Source organism: Trichomycterus rosablanca, chromosome 2 (assembly GCF_030014385.1).
Source record: "Trichomycterus rosablanca isolate fTriRos1 chromosome 2, fTriRos1.hap1, whole genome shotgun sequence".
In the NCBI taxonomy this organism is placed as follows: domain Eukaryota; kingdom Metazoa; phylum Chordata; class Actinopteri; order Siluriformes; family Trichomycteridae; genus Trichomycterus; species Trichomycterus rosablanca.
The window spans coordinates 21,567,373-21,591,286 of NC_085989.1; the positions used below are offsets into that span (position 1 = coordinate 21,567,373).

Here is a 23,914-nt window from a genome sequence, read left to right on the forward strand (position 1 = left end):
TAAATAAAATGTAAAAAGCATGTAGTCCATAACAATCACAAAAAACAGCAAATATCCTGATGGGACTGAAAATATAAAGATATATCTATTTCTCTGTTTTAAATAATTTACATATATATGTATATATTTAAAATGGTTTCATTTAAATAATCAGATTTCCTTCATATTTAAACTAAGACAGTCCTTTGTGTTTTGGATTAGGTGAAAGTCGTTCTGTGGTAATTTAGTTCCTTCATATATAAATGCATCTGCTACTATGCATGCTGGCAATTCTTGAACAGGATGAGGACAGCCAGCATCAAGATGGATACAATTAGAGGAAAAATAAACGAGTCATTAGAAAGCCTGAAGACCCAAACAGAAGACTGGATGTTCTGGAAAAATACTATCCATACTGTTGCCAGAAATCTGAATTAACTTGACGTAGGGTGTTCATACGTCCGCAGTCTGGCTCAATGACTGGCCAGACACGGGTTTGCCCTCATTTGGAAGCAACCAGATGCTTTTAATGATCATAATAATTTGCCTGTGATTGGCATATGAACAAGTCAAAAGAAATTACTTGTATGTAATTTGTTTAAAGCGACCACTTTCCATGAAGACATCCACCACTTGCTGTGGAATGAAAAGCCCTGAAATGCTAGCTAATTACAAAGTTTTAATAACTGTTCATGCTGTCAACATGCCAAAATGAAAAACAAAGTACAGCTCTGAGTGGTTAGCTCACCACCCCTTCATTTCAAAGAATAGGAAAGATGAACTTCATGCTTTTTGTTTCAAAGTATCACAAGTAGACTGTAGATTGTGGTGAGAGAATTCATTAATAAGACACTTTTCTAGTTCATTAAGTTGCATCACCATTATATCAATTAAGGTTTTAATTTTGTGTACTGTAGACACTATCCTGACTACTCACTGTCATGCCCTCCTTCTTGCAGCCACCCTAACTTGACGGCACATGAAAAATTATGATTAAAAATAATAAGAATAGGCAAGATAAAACACCAGGGCTCTGATGCTGTGCTTAAATGAATACCAAATGGTTTTCAAAGTCTATTTCTTTGCAGTATGTACAGTACAACTTCTATTATTAGCAAGCTTGATGTTTTGAAGAGAGAGGAGATGAAAGTCCATTACTGTCAGCGAAAAATCCACTCAGCTTAGAGTGAAGGTTGTTCCACACCTGACCCATCTGGATGTTAAAAGAGAGAGGGTTAAAATGAAACAAAAAAACAGTAGTCTGCAATGTTTAATATTAATTTCACATTCCACCATTGCTTGAAATAGGTGAGCCAAGTAGAATTCAGAATGCTTGACTTAAGCACACATTGTTGTGTTATGGATTTCATTTTCATTTCATTTTCAGCATTTAGCAGACGCTTTTATCCAAAGCGACTTACACAATGAGCGGAACACGATGAGCAATTGAGGGTTAAGGGCCTTGCTCAGGGATCCAACAGTGGCAACTTGGTGGTGGCGGGGCTTGAACCGGCAACCTTCTGTTTACTAGTCCAGTACCTTAACCACTGAGCTATCACTGGATTTAATTGTAAATGGTTATTATTGCCATTTGTACTCATCAATTTATACGTGATTAACCATAAAGATATAGTAAAACGTTTTTAGAGATTTTATAATTTACTGGATACGTCTGTACAAGTTTTGCACATCTGGATTTAGTTTAGCTCTTTTTTTCACAGCAGATTATCTCAAGATTTGTTAGATTGGATGGTGAGTGTCTGAACTTCTATCTTCAGGACTCTCCACAGATGATATTAAGTCTGGTGATGCAGTGCCTGTTTTATCAGACACTGTGTTTGGGCTCTATTATGCTACCAGGTTCGAATCTCAGCGGTGCTGTTGGCTGACCAGGCATGTACATAAACATGTTTGGCTATGGGGTGGATGGCCAAAGCACTGAGATGAAGTGGTACACTGTCCAGGTTATTTTTGCTTTACACCCAGTGTTTCACGGTGGAGCCGGACATGTTGCGACTGACCTTGATAAAGCGGTTAAAAAAAAATGAAGTAAAGCTCATCTGTGTGATGAGCTTGATTGTTAACATATGATCATTACTGATTAACATGGGCGGCACAGTGGCTAAGTGGGTAGCACTGTCGCCGCACAGCAAGAAAATCCTGGGTTCGATCCCCAGATGGGGTGGTCCGGGTCCTTTCTGTGTGGAGTTTGCATGTTCTCCTCATGTCTGCGTGGGTTTCCTCCGGGTGCTCCGGTTTCCTCCCACAGTCCAAAGACATGAAAGTCTGGTGAGGTGAATTGGAGACACTAAATTGTCCATGACTGTGTTTGATATAACCTTGTGAACTGATGAATGTTGTGTAATGAGTAACTACCGTTCCTGTCATGAATGTAACCAAAGTGTAAAACATGATGTTACAATCCTAATAAACAAACAAATAAACAAACTGATTAACATTGGTTTTAATTTCATTTTAATCAACCGGTTTATCCTGATCAAGGTTGCGGCAGGCCAAGTTTCACTGGGAAACACTGGGCGCAACACAGAAATACCCTGTACAGGGCACCAATCTATGGCAGGGCTTTGGCCATCCATGCTTCAGGCGGCTGATAGGTGGTGAGCTAGCATAATAGACCTCTGTGCCACTTGAGCAGCCATTTAAAAACTTTAAGTTGTGCATGTTAGATAGGGTAAATGTCTTTCATACAAAAGTAAATGTAAAATGAGCTGCATGTTAAAGTACCATATGCATTTTTAAGTCAATTACTTTGTCCAAAGAGGTCATGTGACCATTACTAATCCGATACCATATAATGTCTTTCTCGATACTTTGCCTTAAGAATTGCAGTGGTTCTCACCTCTCTGTGGCCCTGCACTTGAGAGTTGACGAAGGCCCCCAGGATGTGTGAGGTGATGGGGAGGTAAGCAAAGATGACCTGGCTTTCCTGATGCACACAGAACAGGGAGAAATAGTTGCGCAGTTCCATGGTCTGGATGGCATTCTCCTGCTGCAAGAAGTGAATGCAGAGCAAAATTGCAGAGATTAAGTCATTGTGACTACAAATTAAAAGCTTGTAAATCAGTATCTCCAGAATTAGCTAGCCACTTAGAGAATGATAACAGTCTGGAAGGGTTTAAAAGCAATGGAAATCCTCAGCAATTAATTAACATACCACAAAGCTCAGTTCTCTAATGTTTACTTTGAAAAGAAAAAGTGTATTAGCTGTTTAAAATAGATCAATGATAATGGGATTGAAAAAATACAAACAATGCTTTAACAGTGAATTCTAGGTTAATGGCTTAATTCTCAATTAACAAGAGCCAGACTAAGAATGCTGAATTGCAGATGCATCTGTCACATAAACTGGAAATTAAAACCACCTCCTTGTTTCTACACTTACTGTCCATTTTATCAGCTCCACTTACCATATAGAAGCATTTTGCAGTTCTACAATTACTGACTTTAGTCCATCTGTTTCTCTGCATGCTTTGTTAGCCCCCTTTCATGCTGTTCTTCAATGGTCAGGACTAGGGGTGGGTTTATAAAATCTATCTTTATTTGAACGATCCGATATCGATTCATATAAACGCGAGATCGATCTTTTAAATACGCCCCTTTTTACGGTGCACACGGAAATCTGTTACCCCCTTTAATTTCGCGTGACCAGCCAGTGTTTTTTCATGTAACGAGATCTGACCTGCACATCAGTTTAGCATGGCAGAAGCTCAAGTTATGACCACTACACAACTTTTTGCACTGATTCTCGCTCGGCGACGGGTCGGTGCTGGATTCGGGAGGAACTCGGTATTCGCTCTGCGATCAAAACTTGGCTCTCAATCAATGTGAGAAACAGCGAGGGGAAACACAGGGGAGAGGTTGTAAACAGGTGGTACAGGGGGATAATATAGTTTCTATCAGAATACATCAGCACACGCGAGTTTTACAGTATTTCTGACCTGATCGTTCTCTACAAAACAAAATATTTATTAACCTCCAACTCACTACAGAACGATTCATGCTGCTCATGTTGCCAAATCCACTCAGATTCATTTATTTCATCAGCGCACAAACTTTGATCTCTCGCTACTTGTTGATGTGCATGTTTGGACGTGGTATCATTAAACCTTTCATCACTTCTCACGTGTGTTTTCGTGACAAAACGTAGTTTTGGAGACCAGAGAAGCTCGCCTGTGATTCCCCCTGGTGATAGATGGTGTAGTGTAAAACCCCCCATCGCCGATCAGTCTTGTAGTGTGAACATTACAGCGACCAGGTGTTAATCAGAGTGTCGTGTAGTGTAAACTTGGCATAAGCTGTTCAACAGCCAGGTGTATGTTTACATTACATTTACAATGTTGTAGCATGTCATATATATAAAATAATAATAAAAAATGAATGTTACTGTTTTGGATTAATTATTTATGTAAACAAAATAAACAAATATTTTTAGTAATGAGTGTTTTTTGTACAATTATCACATTCGTTCTCTGAACATATGTACATATTTATACAAAACCTGTTAATGTAACTCAAATATGCCTAAATGTGTTGAATTGAAAATCGAATCGAAAATCGAAGATCGAATCGGGACCTTGTGAATCGGAATCGAATCGATCCAGGAAATTAGTGGCGATACCCAGCCCTAATCAGGACCACCACAGAGCAGGTATTATTTAGGTGGTGGATCATTCTCAGCACTGCAATGACAATGACATGGTGCTGGTGTGTTAGTGTGTGTTGTGCTGGTATGAGTGGATCAGACACAGCAGCGCTGCTGGAGTTTTTAAATACCGTGTCCACTCACTGTCCACTCTATTAGACACTCCTACCTAGTTGGTCCACCTTGTAGATGTAAAGTCAGAGACGATCACTCATCTATTGCTGCTGTTTGAGTTGGTCATCTTCTAGACCTTCATCAGTGTTCACAGGACGCTGCCCATGGGGCGCTGTTGGCTGGATATTGTTGGTTGGTGGACTATTCTGTCCAGCAGTGACAGTGAGGTGTTTAAAAACTCCATCAGCGCTGCTGTGTCTTATCCAATCATACCAGCACAACACACACTAACACACCACCACCATGTCAGTGTCACTGAAGTGCTGAGAATGATCCACCACCCAAATAATACCTGCTCTGTAGTGGTCCTGGGAGAGTCCTGACCATCGAAGAACAGAGTAAAAGGAGGTTAAAAAAAGCATGCAGAGAAACAGATGGACTACAGTCAGTAATTGTAAAACTACAAAGTGCTTCTATATGGTAAGTGGAGCTGATAAAATGGACCGAGTCACACCCTGGATCTCAGCAGTAGTGTTTTTTTTTAAAGGGTCACAGAGAAAAATAATAATTATTAAATGAACTTGTACATGATTGCCCCCTTGTGGAGGCTTTATGCTACATTGGGTAAACCACAGAGAGAGTAAGATGCATTGCTTGAAAAACCCTGGGCTAGCGTACTCTAACGCCAGCTTAGAGGGGCGCGATGACAAAGTGGTAAGGCGTTGGTCTCGTTAACTGAAGATCACAAGTTCAATCACCATTCGTGCCTTTAATATGCATGTTCTCTTTCTTTGGGCAGTTGTAGCCTAGCGGTTAAGGTACTGGACTAGTAATTAGAAGTTTGCTGGTTCAAGCCCCACCACTGCCAGGTTGCTGGGCCCCTGTTGGGCCCTTGAGCAAGGCCTTTAACCCTCAATTGCTCAGACTGTCACAGTACCGCAAGTCGCTTTGGATAAAGGTGTCTGCTAAATGCCGTAAATGTAATTGTGCCTTCTATCATAATAATTAATGTTGGATTACACACTCTGCACCGTTTACGCACAATTAATGGTCGACAAAAATGTTAAGACAATTAGAAGTACACCGACCTGCACGATACGAGACTCCAGCTGCTCCACTGACACTTGTTCTTTCGGCTGCACAGCCGCACTCATCACCTGTCTCTTTATCACGCTGTACTTCTGCAGTGCTTTCTGGTGTTCATGCAGAACTCCCTTTTCATGCCGCTCACAAAGGTCCTGCTCAACATGCTCACTTTTAAATTTGTGCTGCATGAACACCTTTCATCATTCTATCAGATTCATCACTAATAATAGTCTAACAATGCTAACTTTTCATACCCTGTACGACTGCAGCAAATCCAGGAATAAGTTCAGTCTTTCTACCACATCATCCTCTTCTCTTCTTCCCTGCAGGAAGACAAAATGTAAGAACCTGAGATTGGTGTGGCTTTCTGTGCATGACATGAACAGTTTCAGCAACAGTGTATACCTGTTGAGTGGCTTTGTCTGCCAACAGGGTAAATTCAGTAGACAGGCCACGGAGAGAGTGTCTCAGATCATTCCACATGCTCTTGGAGGAGTCCAGAATGGGCACAGGAGAAGAGTCGCAACCCAGCGCACTGGGGGCATTAAAAAAAGTTAACATGAAGTTTATATGAACTTTGATGGTAAAACTGATCTGATTTGTAAACTTGTATTTTTCCAAAATTTTCCTCCCAATCAAGTCGTATCCAATGACCCGATTGCATTATGTTTCCTCTCTACTGATGTTGATCTCCACCCTGGTTGAGGAAAGCCGACACTACACACGCCTCCTCCGACACGTGTGCAGTAGCCGACTGCATCTTTTCACACCTGCACTAGACGAGTTCATATGTGGATTGGCTTTGTGTACGGAGAGACACACCCTGATCACACATTATCCCTCGACTCTGTGCAGTTATGAGGTCCCCTCCAGCACCCCCCTTGAACAACAGCCAATCGTTGTTCATGTAGGCGCCCAGCCTGCCATTAGCAGAGCTGAGTTTCGAACCGACGCGTTTCAGATGTCAGCTCTGGTGTGCTAGCGTGTTTTACCACTGTACCACCTGGCCGCCATTAACTTCTAATTTAACACACTTTGTTGCTGTAGCTTAGAAAACAATCGCGAAAAAGTTTATGCTACTTTGCTAGCTTTTTTTCTTTTGGCTGCTTCGCTTTATAGGGATATGGATCTGGGACTAGCACTGAGAGCACCCAAGGGCTAGGCTGTTAGCCAATCATGATAGCAACAAGGAGATTCACTTTGCTAGCTTGTTTATGTTTTCTATATTATGTGGATACTGCTTGGATAATTGCGTTCATTTTAACCCACAACATACTGTTGTATAATGTTTATTAATTTTTGGTTGAACTTTTTATTATATTTGTTTAATGTACACCGACCAGGCATACCATTATGACCACTGACAGGTGAAGTGAATAACACTGATTATCTCTTCATCACAGCACCTGTTAGTAGGTGGGATATATTAGGCAGCAAGTGAACATTTTATCCTCAATGTTGATGTGTTAGAAGCAGGAAAAATGGGCGAGTGTAAGGATTTGAGCGAGTTTGACAAGGGCCAAATTGTGATGGCTAGACGACTGAGTCAGAGCATCTCCAAAACTGCAGCTCTTGTGGGGTGTTCCCGGTCTGCAGTGGTCAGTATCTATCAAAAGTGGTCCAAGCAAGGAGCAGAGGTAAACCGGTGACAGGGTCATGGCGCGGCCAAGGCTCACTGATGCACGTGGAGAGAGAAGGCTGGCCCCTGTGGTCCGATCCAACAGACGAGCTACTGTAGCTCAAATTACTGAAGTAGTTAATGCTGGTTCTGATAGAAAGGTGTCAGAATACACAGTGCATCACAGGTGCAGGGCTGTTTTGGCAGCAAAAGGGGGACTAACACAATATTAGGAGGGTGGTTATAATGTTTTGCCTCATCTGTGTATTGTTTTTTAAATACTGGTATGTGGACATCAAAGTAGGGCTGTCGCGGTAACCACAATTTTGAAATACCGCGCTATAGACCAGCCAACCGCAGGGCATGCCAAGCAACTGTCAGAACCGCAATGTTCACGTTTTTTCTTTCTTTCTTTTGTTTTTTGTTGCAGGGTCCATCTTGTTTTACGCTTACATTCGGACATAATAAATGTTAAATAAATTCATGAGCTAAGAGTGTAATTTTCCCGCCACCTGTTCGCATCCGTTGCTGCTGAGTGTCAGGCTTTGTGTTTTAAGATGGAAACAATGGCAACAGTAATTATAGGCAAGTTTATTAATGATCAAATTGAGTTCACACTCAATAAAATACTTGTAATTTAGACTATATTCAAACAGCCTCGGCATACTAAAGCACTTTATGACGGTTAATATGGCATTGCAGCCTGCAAATATTCTCTTGCTGGCTTGCTGGAATGATTTAAATGTATTTTTTCGTTGAATAAAAATGTATTGAAACGAATAATAACTTAAAATGTAGTATATATTGTTATGTTAATTATACCTACTAAATAGATGGTTAATAGTGGCGCGACAACCAGGCTCTGCTCTCTAAAGTCGCATGCAGGTACAGTACACATGTATTTGTGCAACGAGCACACCATCAGAGAGAGTTTTTAGTGCCGCTGGGAACATCGCTACCCCACTTAGATCCTCTCTCAAACCACATCAGGTGAACATGTTGGTTTTTCTAGCGCGCAACAAGTACATGATAACGCAGGCTTAAGGTCCTATAGACTTTATTCTAAACGAAAGGTTTCATTTTATTGTATTTTTTTTTACCATATTTTGATTAGATGTGCATTTAAAATATTTAGCCTAAACAGTTTACTTTTTTTTTCGTTTCACAGTGTATATCTAGTCTAGGCTAGAAGCTAAATTTAAACCTTTTTTTAATAGAGAAAAGCCGTGCATTCTTATTGCGCATCCTTGCTCTTCTTTGTTCTGTATTTAACAATAAACACACATTTGATTTGTCTTAAAGCTGTCTCGTCTTTGTCGTTAAAAAGCAATAATATACCGAATTATAGCCTAACAATAAAGCTTGTTTATATAGCTCTAAAATCCAGATAAATTAAGTAATTTTCAAAAACAAAAAAAAATGGCGGTAATACCGCATACCGCGGTGTTGAGCCACGCTAAATCCCCAAAGGGCATCAAAGATACTTAAAGAAACTTTTATTATTAAAATACCTTAAAAATAAGACTGAGAAGAAAGTAAAAAAATATGAAAAGAGAAAAAAGTATTTAAAATGATTAATAACTTGGTTATTCCATGCAAACTCGTTGGTGGCAATTGCAAGGCATCTTCTTGTTTGTTCGGCTGTTTACGTTAGAATTCCCCATCTCCATCTTGCAGGTGACAGAGGAGGATGTTCATGACAAGGCAAGTCCTCCCTCACCACATCCATAAATACCTCCTCTATGGCCTTTCTCTCCTCCTCCTGCCTGTCAGTTCCATCCTCAGCACCCTTCTTAAGATAGAACTCTCATCCCTCCTCTGCACATGCCCAAACCATCTCAGTCTCTTCTCCCTAACTTTGTCTCCAAAACATCCTGCCTGTGCTGTCCCTTTAATAATCCTTTCCTTCCTTATCACTTCCAACGAGAATCACAGCATCTTCATCTCTGCCACTTCCAGCTCTCTATCTTGTCTTTTTTTTCAGTGTCAAGCCTCCAAGCCATACAACATAACAGGCCTCACTACTGTCTCACACACACACACACATACAGTACATTCCCTGTCACTATAGCAAATGCCCTTCTATCACAAATCACTCCTGCCACTCTTCTACAATTTAAAAAAAATAACAAGCTTGTGTGCACATTTCAGATGCATTTCTGAGTTTTGTCTACTTGTAGAATATACAGGGGTTGGACAAAATAACTGAAACACCTGTCATTTTAGTGTGGGAGGTTTCATGGCTAAATTGGACCAGTCTGGTGGCCAATCTTCATTAATTGCACATTGCACCAGTAAGAGCAGAGTGTGAAGGTTCAATTAGCAGGGTAAGAGCACAGTTTTGCTCAAAATATTGCAATGCACACAACATTATGGGTGACATACCAGAGTTCAAAAGAGGACAAATTGTTGGTGCACGTCTTGCTGGCGCATCTGTGACCAAGACAGCAAGTCTTTGTGATGTATCAAGAGCCACGGTATCCAGGGTAATGTCAGCATACCACCAAGAAGGACAAACCACATCCAACAGGATTAACTGTGGACGCAAGAGGAAGCTGTCTGAAAGGGATGTTCGGGTGCTAACCCGGATTGTATCCAAAAAACATAAAACCACGGCTGCCCAAATCACGGCAGAATTAAATGTGCACCTCAACTCTCCTGTTTCCACCAGAACTGTCCGTCGGGAGCTCCACAGGGTCAATATACACGGCCGGGCTGCTATAGCCAAACCTTTGGTCACTCGTGCCAATGCCAAACGTCAGTTTCAATGGTGCAAGGAGCGCAAATCTTGGGCTGTGGACAATGTGAAACATGTATTGTTCTCTGATGAGTCCACCTTTACTGTTTTCCCCACATCCGGGAGAGTTACGGTGTGGAGAAGCCCCAAAGAAGTGTACCACCCAGACTGTTGCATGCCCAGAGTGAAGCATGGGGGTGGATCAGTGATGGTTTGGGCTGCCATATCATGGCATTCCCTTGGCCCAATACTTGTGCTAGATGGGCGCGTCACTGCCAAGGACTACCGAACCATTCTGGAGGACCATGTGCATCCAATGGCGGTGCCGTGTATCAGGATGACAATGCACCAATACACACAGCAAGACTGGTGAAAGATTGGTTTGATGAACATGAAAGTGAAGTTGAACATCTCCCATGGCCTGCACAGTCACCAGATCTAAATATTATTGAGCCACTTTAAGGTGTTTTGGAGAAGCGAGTCAGGAAACGTTTTCCTCCACCAGCATCACGTAGTGACCTGGCCACTATCCTGCAAGAAGAATGGCTTAAAATCCCTCTGACCACTGTGCAGGACTTGTATATGTCATTTCCAAGACGAATTGACGCTGTATTGGCCGCAAAAGGAGGCCCTACACCATACTAATAAATTATTGTGGTCTAAAACCAGGTGTTTCAGTTATTTTGTCCAACCCCTGTAGTTGTCACTGTCAAACGTGAGTCTGAACTGTACTTCAAAGTAAAGGTACTGAAAGCACTCAGGTAACAATATGTACAATGACAAAAGCTACATCTGTGTTTTACAGGTTTCTATTCAAATCAATCAGTACCTCAACTCCTTCCCGAACATGATCAGATCCGTGGAATTCTCTTTTGATCGTTCTGCCATTTTCTCTGCTCGGTCCCGCAGCTTCTGGAAGCTGGTGTGGACGTTTCTGATGAGCTCCCGGCATGCAGAAAATTTAGACTGAATGTCTGCAGGGAGGTATTCCTACAGGACAAACATCAGACCGCTGAGCAAGTATGTCTAGTGTTCTTGTCCCATTGACTCTTTGGTTGTATATTTTTAACAAAATCTCATGTCATTTTAGCTTCACAGCTGACCCTGTGCTCAAAGGTGTAACCCCCTGGTCAAATTTCATGTTTTGTTTTATAACTAAATGAAATGAAGCTCTCTGCAGGAAGAGAACTTTTCTTAAACTTCAGCACATTGAAATCAGTATCTACTGTTTTGTTCTGTTTATTACAAGAAACATGTGCATGTGATGTGTGCAGAAATTTTGGCACAATCCATATTGTTGACTTTATTTCCTTTCTGGTATGTTTTTAAATATGCAGAATCATAAGAAATCTTTGGCACAGATTAATTATATAACTTATAAATTATATATATAAATATATGTGTAAATATATTCATGTTTGTCTTCCTGTAGATAAATTAACTGATTACAAATTAAAAACCACTGACAGCTTGGACATAAAATCTGGTCTCAGCTGCCTGAGTTTCAAAGAGAAAACAGATTCAAACCTTGGCTTGTGTTGCATAGGCACACGTCATAAATTCATCTCCCATTTTCTTAAAGGCATCTCGCAGCTTGGGTTGGACATCCTGGGACATTAAAACAAATAAACAAAAACTGAACTTTACCTCCATAGCCTGCTGGCTGATTACAAATATTCCCTTATGACAGATGTGGCAATATCTGCTCTACTGTCACTATGTGAATAGAATAAAATGTTTATCCACTAGATCACATTTGTGTCACTGATACTTCGTACAGTTTTTTAATATATTTTTATATACCCTTGTTTCTACACTCACTGTCCATTTTATCAGCTCCACTTAGCATATAGAAGCACTTTAGTTATACAATTACTGACTGTAGTCCATCTGTTTCTCTGCATACTTTTTTATAGCCTGCTTCCAACTTGTTCTTCAATGGTCAGGACCCCCACAGCACCATCACAGAGCAGGTATTATTTAGGTGGTGGATCATTCTCAGCACTGCAGTGACACTGACATGGTGGTGGTGTGTTAGTGTGTGTTGTGCTGGTATGAGTGGATCAGAAACAGCAGCGCTGCTGGAGTTTTTAAATACTGTGTACACTCACTGTCCACTCTATTAGACACTACCCAAATAATACCTACTCTGTAGTGGTCCTGGGAGAGTCCTGACCATTGAAGAACAGCATGAAAGGGGGCTAACAAAGCATGCAGAGAAACAGATGGACTACAGTCAGTAATTGTAGAACTACAAAGTGCTTCTATATGGTAAGTGGAGCTGATAAAATGAACAGTGAGTGTAGAAACAAGGAGGTGGTTTTAATGTTATGGCTGATTGGTGTACAAGGGTTCTTCAAAAAGTTTCCACACTTTTTTAACTCAACAAATGACATCACTTTTCTACATAGTCTCCTTTCTTTGCGATGCATTTTTCCCAGCGTTGTACTACTTTAATGCCAACAGCAAAAAATGTTTTTGGTTGAGCGTGTAGCCACTGATGCACCACTGCTTTCACATCATCATCACATGAAAATATTCTTCCCCTTAAAGCGGTCCAAAAGGTAGAAATCGGATGGTGCTAAATCCGGACTATAAGCTCTCTCTCACTCTCTCAGACACGACCAATTACTACTCCTCCAGCCGTTACCGTTTCCAACGGAAATATAAAAGTGCAGAAACTTTTTGAAGATCCCTTGTTTGTTTTTTGGCACAGTCTACCAATTCCACAACACCGTAACACATAACCATCCAAGCAAATATACAGCAATGATTAAAATTAGGATATTAACAAATGTGTTCATTTATCTAAAAGAGCTGTAAATATAAATATATAAAGATTTGCATATTCCAAGTATATTGACTTTAACAAGTGGTCTAATTATTGAACAAAATGGCAACATACACTGATCAGCCATAACATTAAAACCACCTCCTTGTTTCTACACTCACTGTCCATTTTATCAGCTCCACTTACCATATAGAAGCACTTTGTAGTTCTACAATTACTGACTGTAGTCCATCTGTTTCTCTACATACCTTTTTAATCTGCTTTTACTCTGTTCTTCAGTGGTCAGGACCCCCACAGGACCACTACAGAATAGGTACAGTGTAGCACTGCAGTGACAATGACATGGTGGTGGTGTGTTAGTGTGTGTTGTGCTGGTGTGAGTGGATCAGACACAGCAGCGCTGCTGGAGTTTTTAAATACCGTGTCCACTCACTGTCCACTCTATTAGACACTCCTACCTAGTTGGTCCACCTTGTAAATGTAAAGTCAGAGACGATCGCTCATCTATTGCTGCTGTTTGAGTTGGTCATCTTCTAAACCTTCATCAGTGGTCACAGGAGTCTGCCCACGGGGCGCTGTTGGCTGGATATATTTTTGGTTGGTGGACTATTCTCAGTCCAGCAGGGACAGTGAGGTGTTTAAAAACTCTATCAGCACTGCTGTGTCTTATCCACTCATACCAGCACACACTAACACACCACCACCATGTCAGTGTCACTGCAGTGCTGAGAATGATTCACCACCTAAATAATACCTGCTCTGTAGTGGTCCTGGGAGAGTCCTGACCATTGAAGAACAGCATGAAAGGGGGTAACAAAGCATGCAGAGAAACAGATGGACTACAGTCATTGTAGAACTACAAAGTGCTTCTATATGGAAAGTGGAGCTGAAAAAATGAACAGTGTGTAGAAACAAGGAGGTGGTTTTAATGTTATGGCTGATCGATGTATTGTAAGATATGTATTGTTATCTTTTTGTAAGATAACACTGTGTCTTAATTATAAAAAGTGAAAGCGACATACTGAGCCACTGAATGTGAGGAATGTCTTCACAAGCTCGTCCTCAGAGAAAAAAGGATGCCTCGCAACAAGGTTCAGGAACCTGCTCAAACCACGTCGTCGTCCCTCGATGAACTCTCGCTCTGACACTGAGGTCAGTACTGCAGTGAACAGAGCAGAAAATAGGATTCAGCATAAAACACTTAAAACATAATAATTGATTCACAGCCGAATGCTTAGCTACAGGCACAAGTTGTAAAGTATTTTAATTACATTTTTGGTGTAGTTTGTCTGTGAGCTTGATAAAAAAAGAGCATCAAACCCCAGTGGAGGCAAATCACTAGAAAGTCATTGTTCGTTAATGCTGTCAGTAATAAATGATAGCTAATGCTTTATTTCAAATGAAAGCGCAGCTACAGAGCTCTACATAGAAAAAGCGCTGATTTGGAATTCACCCTCACCCACCCTCTGTGAGCATGTGCCAGCTTAGCTTCCAGACACATTCTGTGATTTAACAGGGAAATGTTTAAATGCATTTTTACCCTCAGTGATAAAAGCTGGAATTATTAGGCCTTGAATACGAACAACAAATCTGTTTTGTATCAGTATGAAGTCTGACTATGTGGTAAAATCTGCACATGTGCATCTGTGTGTAACTATTTTTTATTTACAAAAATGGTGTGGATCTTTTGCACCATACTCCAGTATGAAGGTAAAACTCTGCTTATCACGTTATTATAACTACTCCAATGTTATCAGGAAAAGCTTTAATATACCATCTGCGTCTCTTTTATTTGATTGGCATGTTCATTTAGCACTTGTTATGAACTGTTTGCTACTGACTCTACGTTCTGAATGCTGAACTGGTTCTACTTACTGTGTATTTGACCTTACTGTTCTACATTACTGCCACTTTTGCTATATTACACTGGTTTCAATCAGTAAATAAAGAAAATAATAATGTTTTTTTACTTTCTTCAAAGTTTGTATTCATACTAGAAGTACAGGTTTAATGACAAGCCATTATCGTTTACAGCATACATTAATAAGTATAACATCACACCTCCTTTGAGCACTCGTTTGGGTGGTAGGGCTGGCACCATTCTGTAGGCATAGCGCTGTAGCAAAATGTCATGGAAGACATCAAAGTCACTGTAACGCCGGTAGACTGACATTTTAAAGCGCTAAAAAAACAACACAGTGAGTAAATTATCAATAGTAATTATCATTAAATTGATAAAACTATGCATGATAATTAAACATACCAAATGTCTATAATTACTTAATAATAAATACATGATGTAAAGATGCGCTTGGGTGGTGAAGAAGTCTATTAAGACTATCTTGGAGTATTTCTGCCCTGCACCCAGTGTTTCCCAGTGGGATTGAACCTAATGCCAGGGTTATATTTAAAAACTAAAATAATAATAATTATTTCCTGCAAACCATGTCATTATTTTATACTGTATTTTCAGGCTGCAAAATAGAAACAACTAATACATGAAACTGGACTGATGAAGTCCTATCAGTTAAATTAGGTGTGTAAAATACACAAGAATGCTCATCTCAGCAAAGCTTGGTCTATCTAGACAAAGTATCTGATACCCTTTGTCTCTCTACACACGTCAGTTACTCTTGTATACCTGACTCGTATTAGCAGAGTGATTAGAATATACAAGCAGAACAACTGACTTTTTGTCCTGCAACCCAAGAGACGCCTTGAGAACCCTTTCGGCCCGCATTCCTTTTTAGAATGGTACACAGTTTAAATGTGATGCATGATCTCTTTATGATACTTATAAGGTTATCGATGATTGATTCATTTAGTTTTGTTTTAATGCTTTACCACAGCTGTATCCTGGTCAGGGTCGCAGGGGGCACGATTTACCTGGAATCTCTGGGCGCAATGCTGTAACACACCCGGACAGGACGCCAATTCATCATAGGGCCTCGGCCATCACACCCATGATAGCCAATCATGACTGTATGTAGACATCTGACCGGTTCAAAGCACCACTGAGGACTCAAACCCTGGATTCCAACAGTAATAAGCTAGTGTACTTTACCTTGCCTCTGAGATTTTTTCCAATGTGATTTTGAATGCTGAAATGGGTTAAGTCGAATGTACTCCCCAACAGCTTGCATAACTCTCAAGAGCTAATATTTCAACCTAAAAGGATTTTTAAGCAAGGCACATTATCTGGAAAAGAAGAGCTAGTGGTCATAGTGCACCATGCCTGACTTGTGTAACACCAGCTATTGTCTACTGATTTACTCTAAATGTAAAGCCACCTCCTTCTTAGTTGTAGATAAACCAGCAACACTTGTCCAACAACTGTGTCATTAATCAAAGTGTCTTTTGTGCAATTAAAAAAAATTGTCTTTCTGTGCTCTGATAGCAACGTTTCCTATTTAATGACACATTTTCTCCAGGCTTTTTATTTTATGGGCTTTGTAAAAATAATTAGACACATCCAAAATTTACTTTTAATTTACTTTTAAGTGGTTATTACGGCTGAATTGTCTACTGTGTAACATAAACTTACAGTACAGGTATGTGAAATGCTAACTGAAACAAAAAGCCATTCATTCTAAATGACCAGATTTTGATTTTGATCTATATCAAAGTGCCTCAAAACTATCAACTTACATAGTTTTATTTTGGCTTTATATTCCATACCTGCAAGCATTTCCAAAAAGACTAAATAATTAAGTGGAATTAAGTGTCAGTGTTTAACTGCACAAGTGTATAGGGCTTGGTTGTTTTATTTTTTTATAATGTAGCACATTTTCGATAGGGTACAGGTCTGGACTGTAGGCAGGCCACTCTAGCACCTGCACTCTCTGATTACACAGCACTTTGCTCTGATTATTCAGAATGTGGCTTGGTATTGTCATGGAGAACTAAACAAACAAACATCCCTTAAGCATATAGCACATTTTGTAAGTGTATATATCTTTTAGTGCTTAAAGGAACTTACACACTGAAAGAAACAAATTACTTTGGTCAACTTGACTGACCACAGTCCACAATGTCACTGTGTATCAGTTTATTTTAAACAAGTCATACACAGACGACAGTCAAAGTATTCCCGAGCACACATGGCGACATCTATTACAAAAGCATGCTGGGTTTTAATGTGCCATCTTAAAAAATCAAAGTTCATGTGCATTTAGTAGTGGTGTTTAGCTTTGCCCTATTTGCACTCAGATTTCTGCAGATTCCCCGAATCTTCTAATGATATCATGCACTGTACAGAATAATATACCTAAACTTTTTGCAACTGCTTGTTGAAAACTGTTGCTGTTACTGGTGCATTTTTGCAAATGTAGACGATCTCATTTTTGCTTAAAAAAGGACTATGTTTTCTTGAATGCTGCTTTTATATCCTGACATGATTGCATCAACTATTTAGGATGTTTTTGTTGAACATTTCACAATGTTCCTAGTCTTAAACTTCCCCTCCCACCACCTTTTGGAACATGTTGCAGGCAACAATTTCAGAATGAGTGCACATTTAACACTATGTCAATAAGGTAATATCTTGTAATTGTACTGTTTGCATTTAAATGCAGGTCAAAGTGAACATATTATTGTGGTCTGTATTAACAGCCATTTGTACGTGTTTAATGAATGAAAAGTCACACAAAATAAAACACTGGAGTGTACATGCATAAACAAACAGCATGCCTAATTTCACTATCCCTTACCTCACTGGTAACCTGATACTCCACATGTTTAAGAAACAGGCCTTTCTTCTCAGGTATGAGCTCCACCTTTATGGTGTCTTTGGCCAGCAGGTCAGACAGGGACAGAGACAAGAGTAGTGGGTTGTCATGAACTGGCTGCATTCTCAGGGCCTGGAGCTCTTTTGGGTCTCCCAACTGGGGCTTAGGGAACTCTAAAATAAACATACACACATTCTTTCTTAAGTCCTGCACATTCTTTATGTTAAGCCTGCCTTACACTACCACAAAAACCATTTCACCACACCTCTGAGTGCTTGAATAGACACTTTGAATGTTTAAGCTGACACTCTCCGAACCAGAAGCACCAGAAATCACCAGCCATCTATGTGGTCGCTAACTCTGCCTCTTGGGTGAGTTCAGGCACGTTTGGTACGGCTCAGGTACACTATAGAGCCAAAAGTATGTAGACACCTTAGCTTGTTGGACATCATATTCCCAAGCCAGTGGCATTAAACAGTGGACAGTGGTAGCCTAGTGGATAGAGCTTTGGGCTATTAATCGAAAGGTTGAGAGTTCGAATCCTGGCTCTGCCATGCTGCCACTGTTGAACCCTTGAGCAAAGCCCTTAACGCTCTCTGCTTCAGGGGCGTCGCACAACAGTTGACCCTGTGCTCTACCCCAAACTTGCAAACAAGCTGGGATATATGAAGAAAGAATTTCGTTGTACTGTACACATGTACATGTACATATATGACAAATTTATGAATTCCCTTTTCTTATTATGTTTGTGGGAAGGCTGTCTACAAGATATTTGAGTGTATATGTGGGCATTTGTGTTCATTCAGTCAAAGGAGCATTCGTGAGGTCATGAATTGATGCTGAGCAAGACCTGGCACACAATTAACTGATAGACTATATAGCCAAAAGCATGTGGACGATTCTTATAAATACTGAGTTAGTGTGTATCTGCCACAACAAGTGTATCAAATAAATTACAAGTTACAAGTTAAAATACAAGTTTTTAACATTGTGGTAACAGTTCCCTGTTCCAGTAAGATTCAGCCCTTGTGTTCAAAGCAACATCCATACGAACATAGTTCGACTGAGTCTGGTGTGGAGGAACTGAATCAAACTAAGCAGGGCTTTCTCATCCAACAATACTGTCTGAACTCACAAATGATCTTTTGACTGACTAGGCACATATGACCGCAGACACACTCCAGATTCTTGAAAGCCCTAGTGGAGGACCTTGGTTGAATTAAATGGAGTAAAAACATGACACATCAGCTTCCCTACAAGCTAAGCTGCCACAGGGCCAACACCTGAAATAACACCAGAGGCCGAAAATATTACTTAAGGTTGCTGACCTTAAAAAAGCTGCAGCATTTAAAACGATTCCTGTTTTTAAACCCAAGATGAAATAGTCTTTACTGTCCACACATCACACAATGACAAAAGCAATCATTATGCAAACAATAGAAATGAACATATAGGATTAAATTAATGCCAAATAAAGCAGAGTTTAAAAGTGCTCTGTGGGGTGGTAAGAATCAGAGTACAGCAAAAATCTGTTTTTTATTTTTTTTACAGTTGTTGAGGCGGTGATACAATTTCAGATAAAGATCTGTTCTAACAAATTTTGCAAGAAAACTCAGTCTGAATGCTGACTAGCAGAAAACTAAGCTGAATGAAGATTAACTAGAAGCAACTGCACCCCATGACATGTCACATGAACTCATTTTTATTGTATGTGATTGGGACTAGTAATGTCAACTGGAATTACACCGGTGCAGTAAAATATGCTTACCTTGAATGCAGTTTTCCAAGAGTTTAGGGCTCGGCTGCTTGCCTTGTTGAGCAAGGGCAATCAGCGCCAAGGCTTTATAGAGGGACACCTTACTCAGGAAACCTTCCCCATTATCTACATGCTCTGTTATCTGAAACATAAACATAGTATGCCTGCAACATTCTATAACACAGATTATGGTTAACAGACGCATGATCCAAAACGTGTCATTGAACATTTACAGCAGAATGTAAACACTCCTGTGCATAAAGCAAGGTCCATAAAGATATGCTTTGGCTCATTTGGTGTGGATTAACTCTAGTGGCCTGTACAAAATAACACGCTTTACTTCTGTTATTCCTCCACCTCTCATGCTGGCACCTTAACCAGACAGTGGTAGATGCAGTTGCAGCAGTAAGGAGATGACTCCAAGTCCTGGCTTCCCACCCTCACAAATCTGTGTCTATTGAGCACTACAGGGGTTGGACAAAATAACTGAAACACCTGTCATTTTAGTGTGGGAGGTTTCATGGCTAAATTGGACCAGTCTGGTGGCCAATCTTTATTAATTGCACATTGCACCAGTAAGAGCAGAGTGTGAAGGTTCAATTAGCAGGGTAAGAGCACAGTTTTGCTCAAAATATTGCAATGCACACAACATTATGGGTGACATACCAGAGTTCAAAAGAGGACAAATTGTTGGTGCACGTCTTGCTGGCGCATCTGTGACCAAGACAGCAAGTCTTTGTGATGTATCAAGAGCCACGGTATCCAGGGTAATGTCAGCATACCACCAAGAAGGACAAACCACATCCAACAGGATTAACTGTGGACGCAAGAGGAAGCTGTCTGAAAGGGATGTTCGGGTGCTAACCCGGATTGTATCCAAAAAACATAAAACCACGGCTGCCCAAATCACGGCAGAATTAAATGTGCACCTCGACTCTCCTGTTTCCACCAGAACTGTCCGTCGGGAGCTCCACAGGGTCAATATACACGGCCGGGCTGCTATAGCCAAACCTTTGGTCACTCGTGCCAATGCCAAACGTCGGTTTCAATGGTGCAAGGAGCGCAAATCTTGGGCTGTGGACAATGTGAAACATGTATTGTTCTCTGATGAGTCCACCTTTACTGTTTTCCCCACATCCGGGAGAGTTACGGTGTGGAGAAGCCCCAAAGAAGCGTACCACCCAGACTGTTGCATGCCCAGAGTGAAGCATGGGGGTGGATCAGTGATGGTTTGGGCTGCCATATCATGGCATTCCCTTGGCCCAATACTTGTGCTAGATGGGCGCGTCACTGCCAAGGACTACCGAACCATTCTGCAGGACCATGTGCATCCAATGGCGGTGCCGTGTATCAGGATGACAATGCACCAATACACACAGCAAGACTGGTGAAAGATTGGTTTGATGAACATGAAAGTGAAGTTGAACATCTCCCATGGCCTGCACAGTCACCAGATCTAAATATTATTGAGCCACGTTGGGGTGTTTTGGAGAAGCGAGTCAGGAAACGTTTTCCTCCACCAGCATCACGTAGTGACCTGGCCACTATCCTGCAAGAAGAATGGCTTAAAATCCCTCTGACCACTGTGCAGGACTTGTATATGTCATTTCCAAGACGAATTGACGCTGTATTGGCCGCAAAAGGAGGCCCTACACCATGTTTCAGTTATTTTGTCCAACCCCTGTAGATCAGGTCGTGGCAGGTCTCTACAGTGGTGGGTCAGTGCATTAAATTGCTGTAGCAAATGAGCATTTTTAAGTGTGTAGCTCTTTTGGCCACTGCCTGATTTAGGTCAGCAACTTACTAAGGGAATGTAGACCATGTGTCACCATGTGGTAAGTCATGAATCACTGCTTATAACATCTAAAAAGAATTTGGTTTGTTTTTTTAACCAATCGCATATTATTTGCGTACATTTTCTTACAACAAATGTACTTCAATAAAATTGTCTTTCGTATTTTCACGTCAAGATTAATGCCACTTTGTCCAGTCCAGAGCTGACTGTTTATCCACATGTTTCTCAGATCAGTCAACACACTCTATAGAAAGGCAATGCTATTAAAACATGGCATTTATCATCTAGCATTTATGCTTTGCTGTATAGCAAACCTGCTTCTGTATGGTTCCAGAGAGATCAGTGCTGTTCAGAAGTCGGTGGAACACATCGATCGACACTCGTTCATCTGTCCTACTGCTGAGAGCCTGATGCACCTCCTTATAATACAGGGGAACTGATCCTAAAAATAAATGAAGGTTAAAATATTTACGGTCTTGTGGAATGTCTTATTATATTAATTCATGACAGAAAAGATTGTACCTATGTCAAGCTTTATAAATACAATACAAATTTTAATAAGTTTCAATTAGTATACCTGGCAACTAACTTGTGATTATCTTTGCATGGCAAGCAGCAAGACTCCAAAGTCTTAAATAAATGGAATAATATGGAACAGGCTTTTTTACATGTAGTGCACAACCAGAAATTCCTACAGCTCATTTAATGTTGCTGTTGGCTTCTTGGTAGCCTTCTGAAATCATTTTTTTCTTGTCTTTTCATCATCAATTTTGGAGGGACATCCAGTTATTGGTAATGTCCCTGTTGTCCCATATTTTCTTTCTTTCTGTGTTTCATGATATATGTAATACCTTGAAATATTCTGTACTCTTCTACTGACTGTACCTTTAAATACCTTTAAACAATGAGATCATTTTGATTATTTGTAAGCTCTTTTATAGTTCATTTCTTTTGCTGTAAGATGCAACTAAGCACATTTAACTAAAAGAGCTGAACTTTATAAGGGGTTACTCAGAGTCACTTGGGGAGCACTGTCGCCTTTCTGTGTGGAGTTTGCATGTTCTCCCCGTGTCCGCGTGGGTTTCCTCCCACAGTCCAAAGACATGCAAGTGAGGTGAATTGGAGATACAAAATTGCCCATGACTTGTGTACTGATGAATCTTGTGTAATGAGAAACTACTGTTTCTGTCATGAATGTCACCAAAAGTGTAAAACATGACATTAAAATCCTAATAAACAAACAAACTCAGTCAATTTATTTAAGCAGGTGTTTTTTGAATTCTGTTTACCATGATTTTAATTATGATTGGTTTATTCTGAACACAGCCACAACCCAATTATAACTTATGCAACCACCGTATTTTTTTAATTTTCCCCCTCTAAACAATTTGAAAAACAAAAATTCCTGATTGTCACATTAAATGGGTAACCAAATCTGAAACAATTTATCTTCATCAGATTTTGCTGATCACAAAAACCTGGCATTTAAAAGGGTGTGTAGACTTTTTATATTCTCTGTATGACCATGGGCAAATTATAAAAATCTAATCTAGCTAAACCAATGACTGGTAATCAGAATCTCCAGCACCAGATAATGGTGATCCACCACAATCTCTTCCAGGATGAAAGTGGTTCGTGGTTTGAGTTTATCTGATACTGATACACACAATCTTACTGCCACAGTCCACCAGTTTTAATTCACCACTGTTCTACAGGTAAACCAGTGACAAGACAAACTGGCAGCACATTTTATCACAACTGTTTTAAAAGTGAATTGCTAAGATGCATCTTTAATGTAACAAGCACATTACATATTACACCAGAAAATATGACGCCTGTTCTGCACAAAGTGAAACGACACGTAGACCCAAAGCCAGTACACATATACTAAATTAAAACCTAAAACCAAAGTGGTTTACAGAAAATCTCCTTCATGAAACGGATTGTGTTTACTAATTACCTTCATTAATGTCCGCTTCCATAGCACAGGTTGTCATGTGAGTACATGTGCACCTCCATGTGATTTCCTGAGGAAAAAACTGGGATAGAAAGTACTTTCCTACCGCCAGTAGTAAGTAAAAGTGAGAGAGTGAGTGAGAGAGTGAGTGAGCAGCAGAATGTGCAACACAGCGTGTGGGCGGAGTCTGATTGTACTAGTGATGGAGATTTCGGATCCTTTTAGAGAGCCGGTTCTTTTGGCTCGGCTCACTAAAAAGAGCCGGCTCTTTCGGCTCCCAAGTGGCTCCTTAGATTTTTTTGTTGCTTAAATTAATTTATTACCAAATTACATGTAAAATAAATTACTAATGTAAAAAAACATTGTATCAAATGTTTATTATTTAAATTGCTTTATTTATATACTCAACATGAAACAGAGTGCTCCAACAATAAATTATAAAATACAAAAACAAAGACCCATCTCAATTAGACAAAAAGATCTGATTGTGTATATTATTTGTACGTTTGCATCTAAAGTGGGACGGCACGGTGTCTAAGTGGTTGGCACTGTCGCCTCACGGCAAGAAGGTCCTGGGTTCGATCCCCAGGTGAAGAGCCCGGGTCCTTTCAGTGTGGAGTTTGCATGTCTTTCCCGTGTCCGCGTGGGTTTCCTCCGGGTGCTCAGTGAGGTGAATGTTCCAGTCATGAAT

At 40.3% G+C, this 23,914-nt stretch overlaps 1 protein-coding gene across 1 annotated transcript; it reads right to left on the minus strand.

The window, feature by feature from the left end:
* Positions 1 to 216: 216 nt before the first annotated feature.
* Positions 217 to 23,303, minus strand: snx8a (sorting nexin 8a). Its single transcript, XM_062990394.1, has 13 exons — positions 23,227 to 23,303; positions 21,581 to 21,708; positions 19,484 to 19,613; positions 17,698 to 17,888; positions 15,050 to 15,170; positions 14,011 to 14,147; positions 11,725 to 11,805; positions 11,027 to 11,187; positions 6,248 to 6,377; positions 6,097 to 6,165; positions 5,845 to 5,994; positions 2,840 to 2,989; positions 217 to 1,192 (listed from the first exon to the last, which is right to left on the minus strand). Exons 1-13 carry the CDS (start codon positions 23,261 to 23,263, stop codon positions 1,091 to 1,093), a joined length of 1,587 nt encoding a protein of 528 aa, XP_062846464.1. The 5' UTR covers positions 23,264 to 23,303; the 3' UTR covers positions 217 to 1,090.
* Between the last annotated feature and the right edge of the window lie 611 nt (positions 23,304 to 23,914).

Excerpts from the sequence above, each read along its gene's own strand:
- snx8a (XM_062990394.1), bottom strand. The coding sequence starts at position 23,263 with ATGACAACCTGTGCTATGGAAGCGGACATTAATGAAG. Across the intron at positions 17,889-19,483 it reads CTTGGAAAACTGCATTCAAG|AGTTCCCTAAGCCCCAGTTG; the intron begins GTAAGCATATTT and ends TGTTTATTTTAG. Across the intron at positions 14,148-15,049 it reads CAAACGAGTGCTCAAAGGAG|TACTGACCTCAGTGTCAGAG; the intron begins GTGTGATGTTAT and ends TGTTCACTGCAG.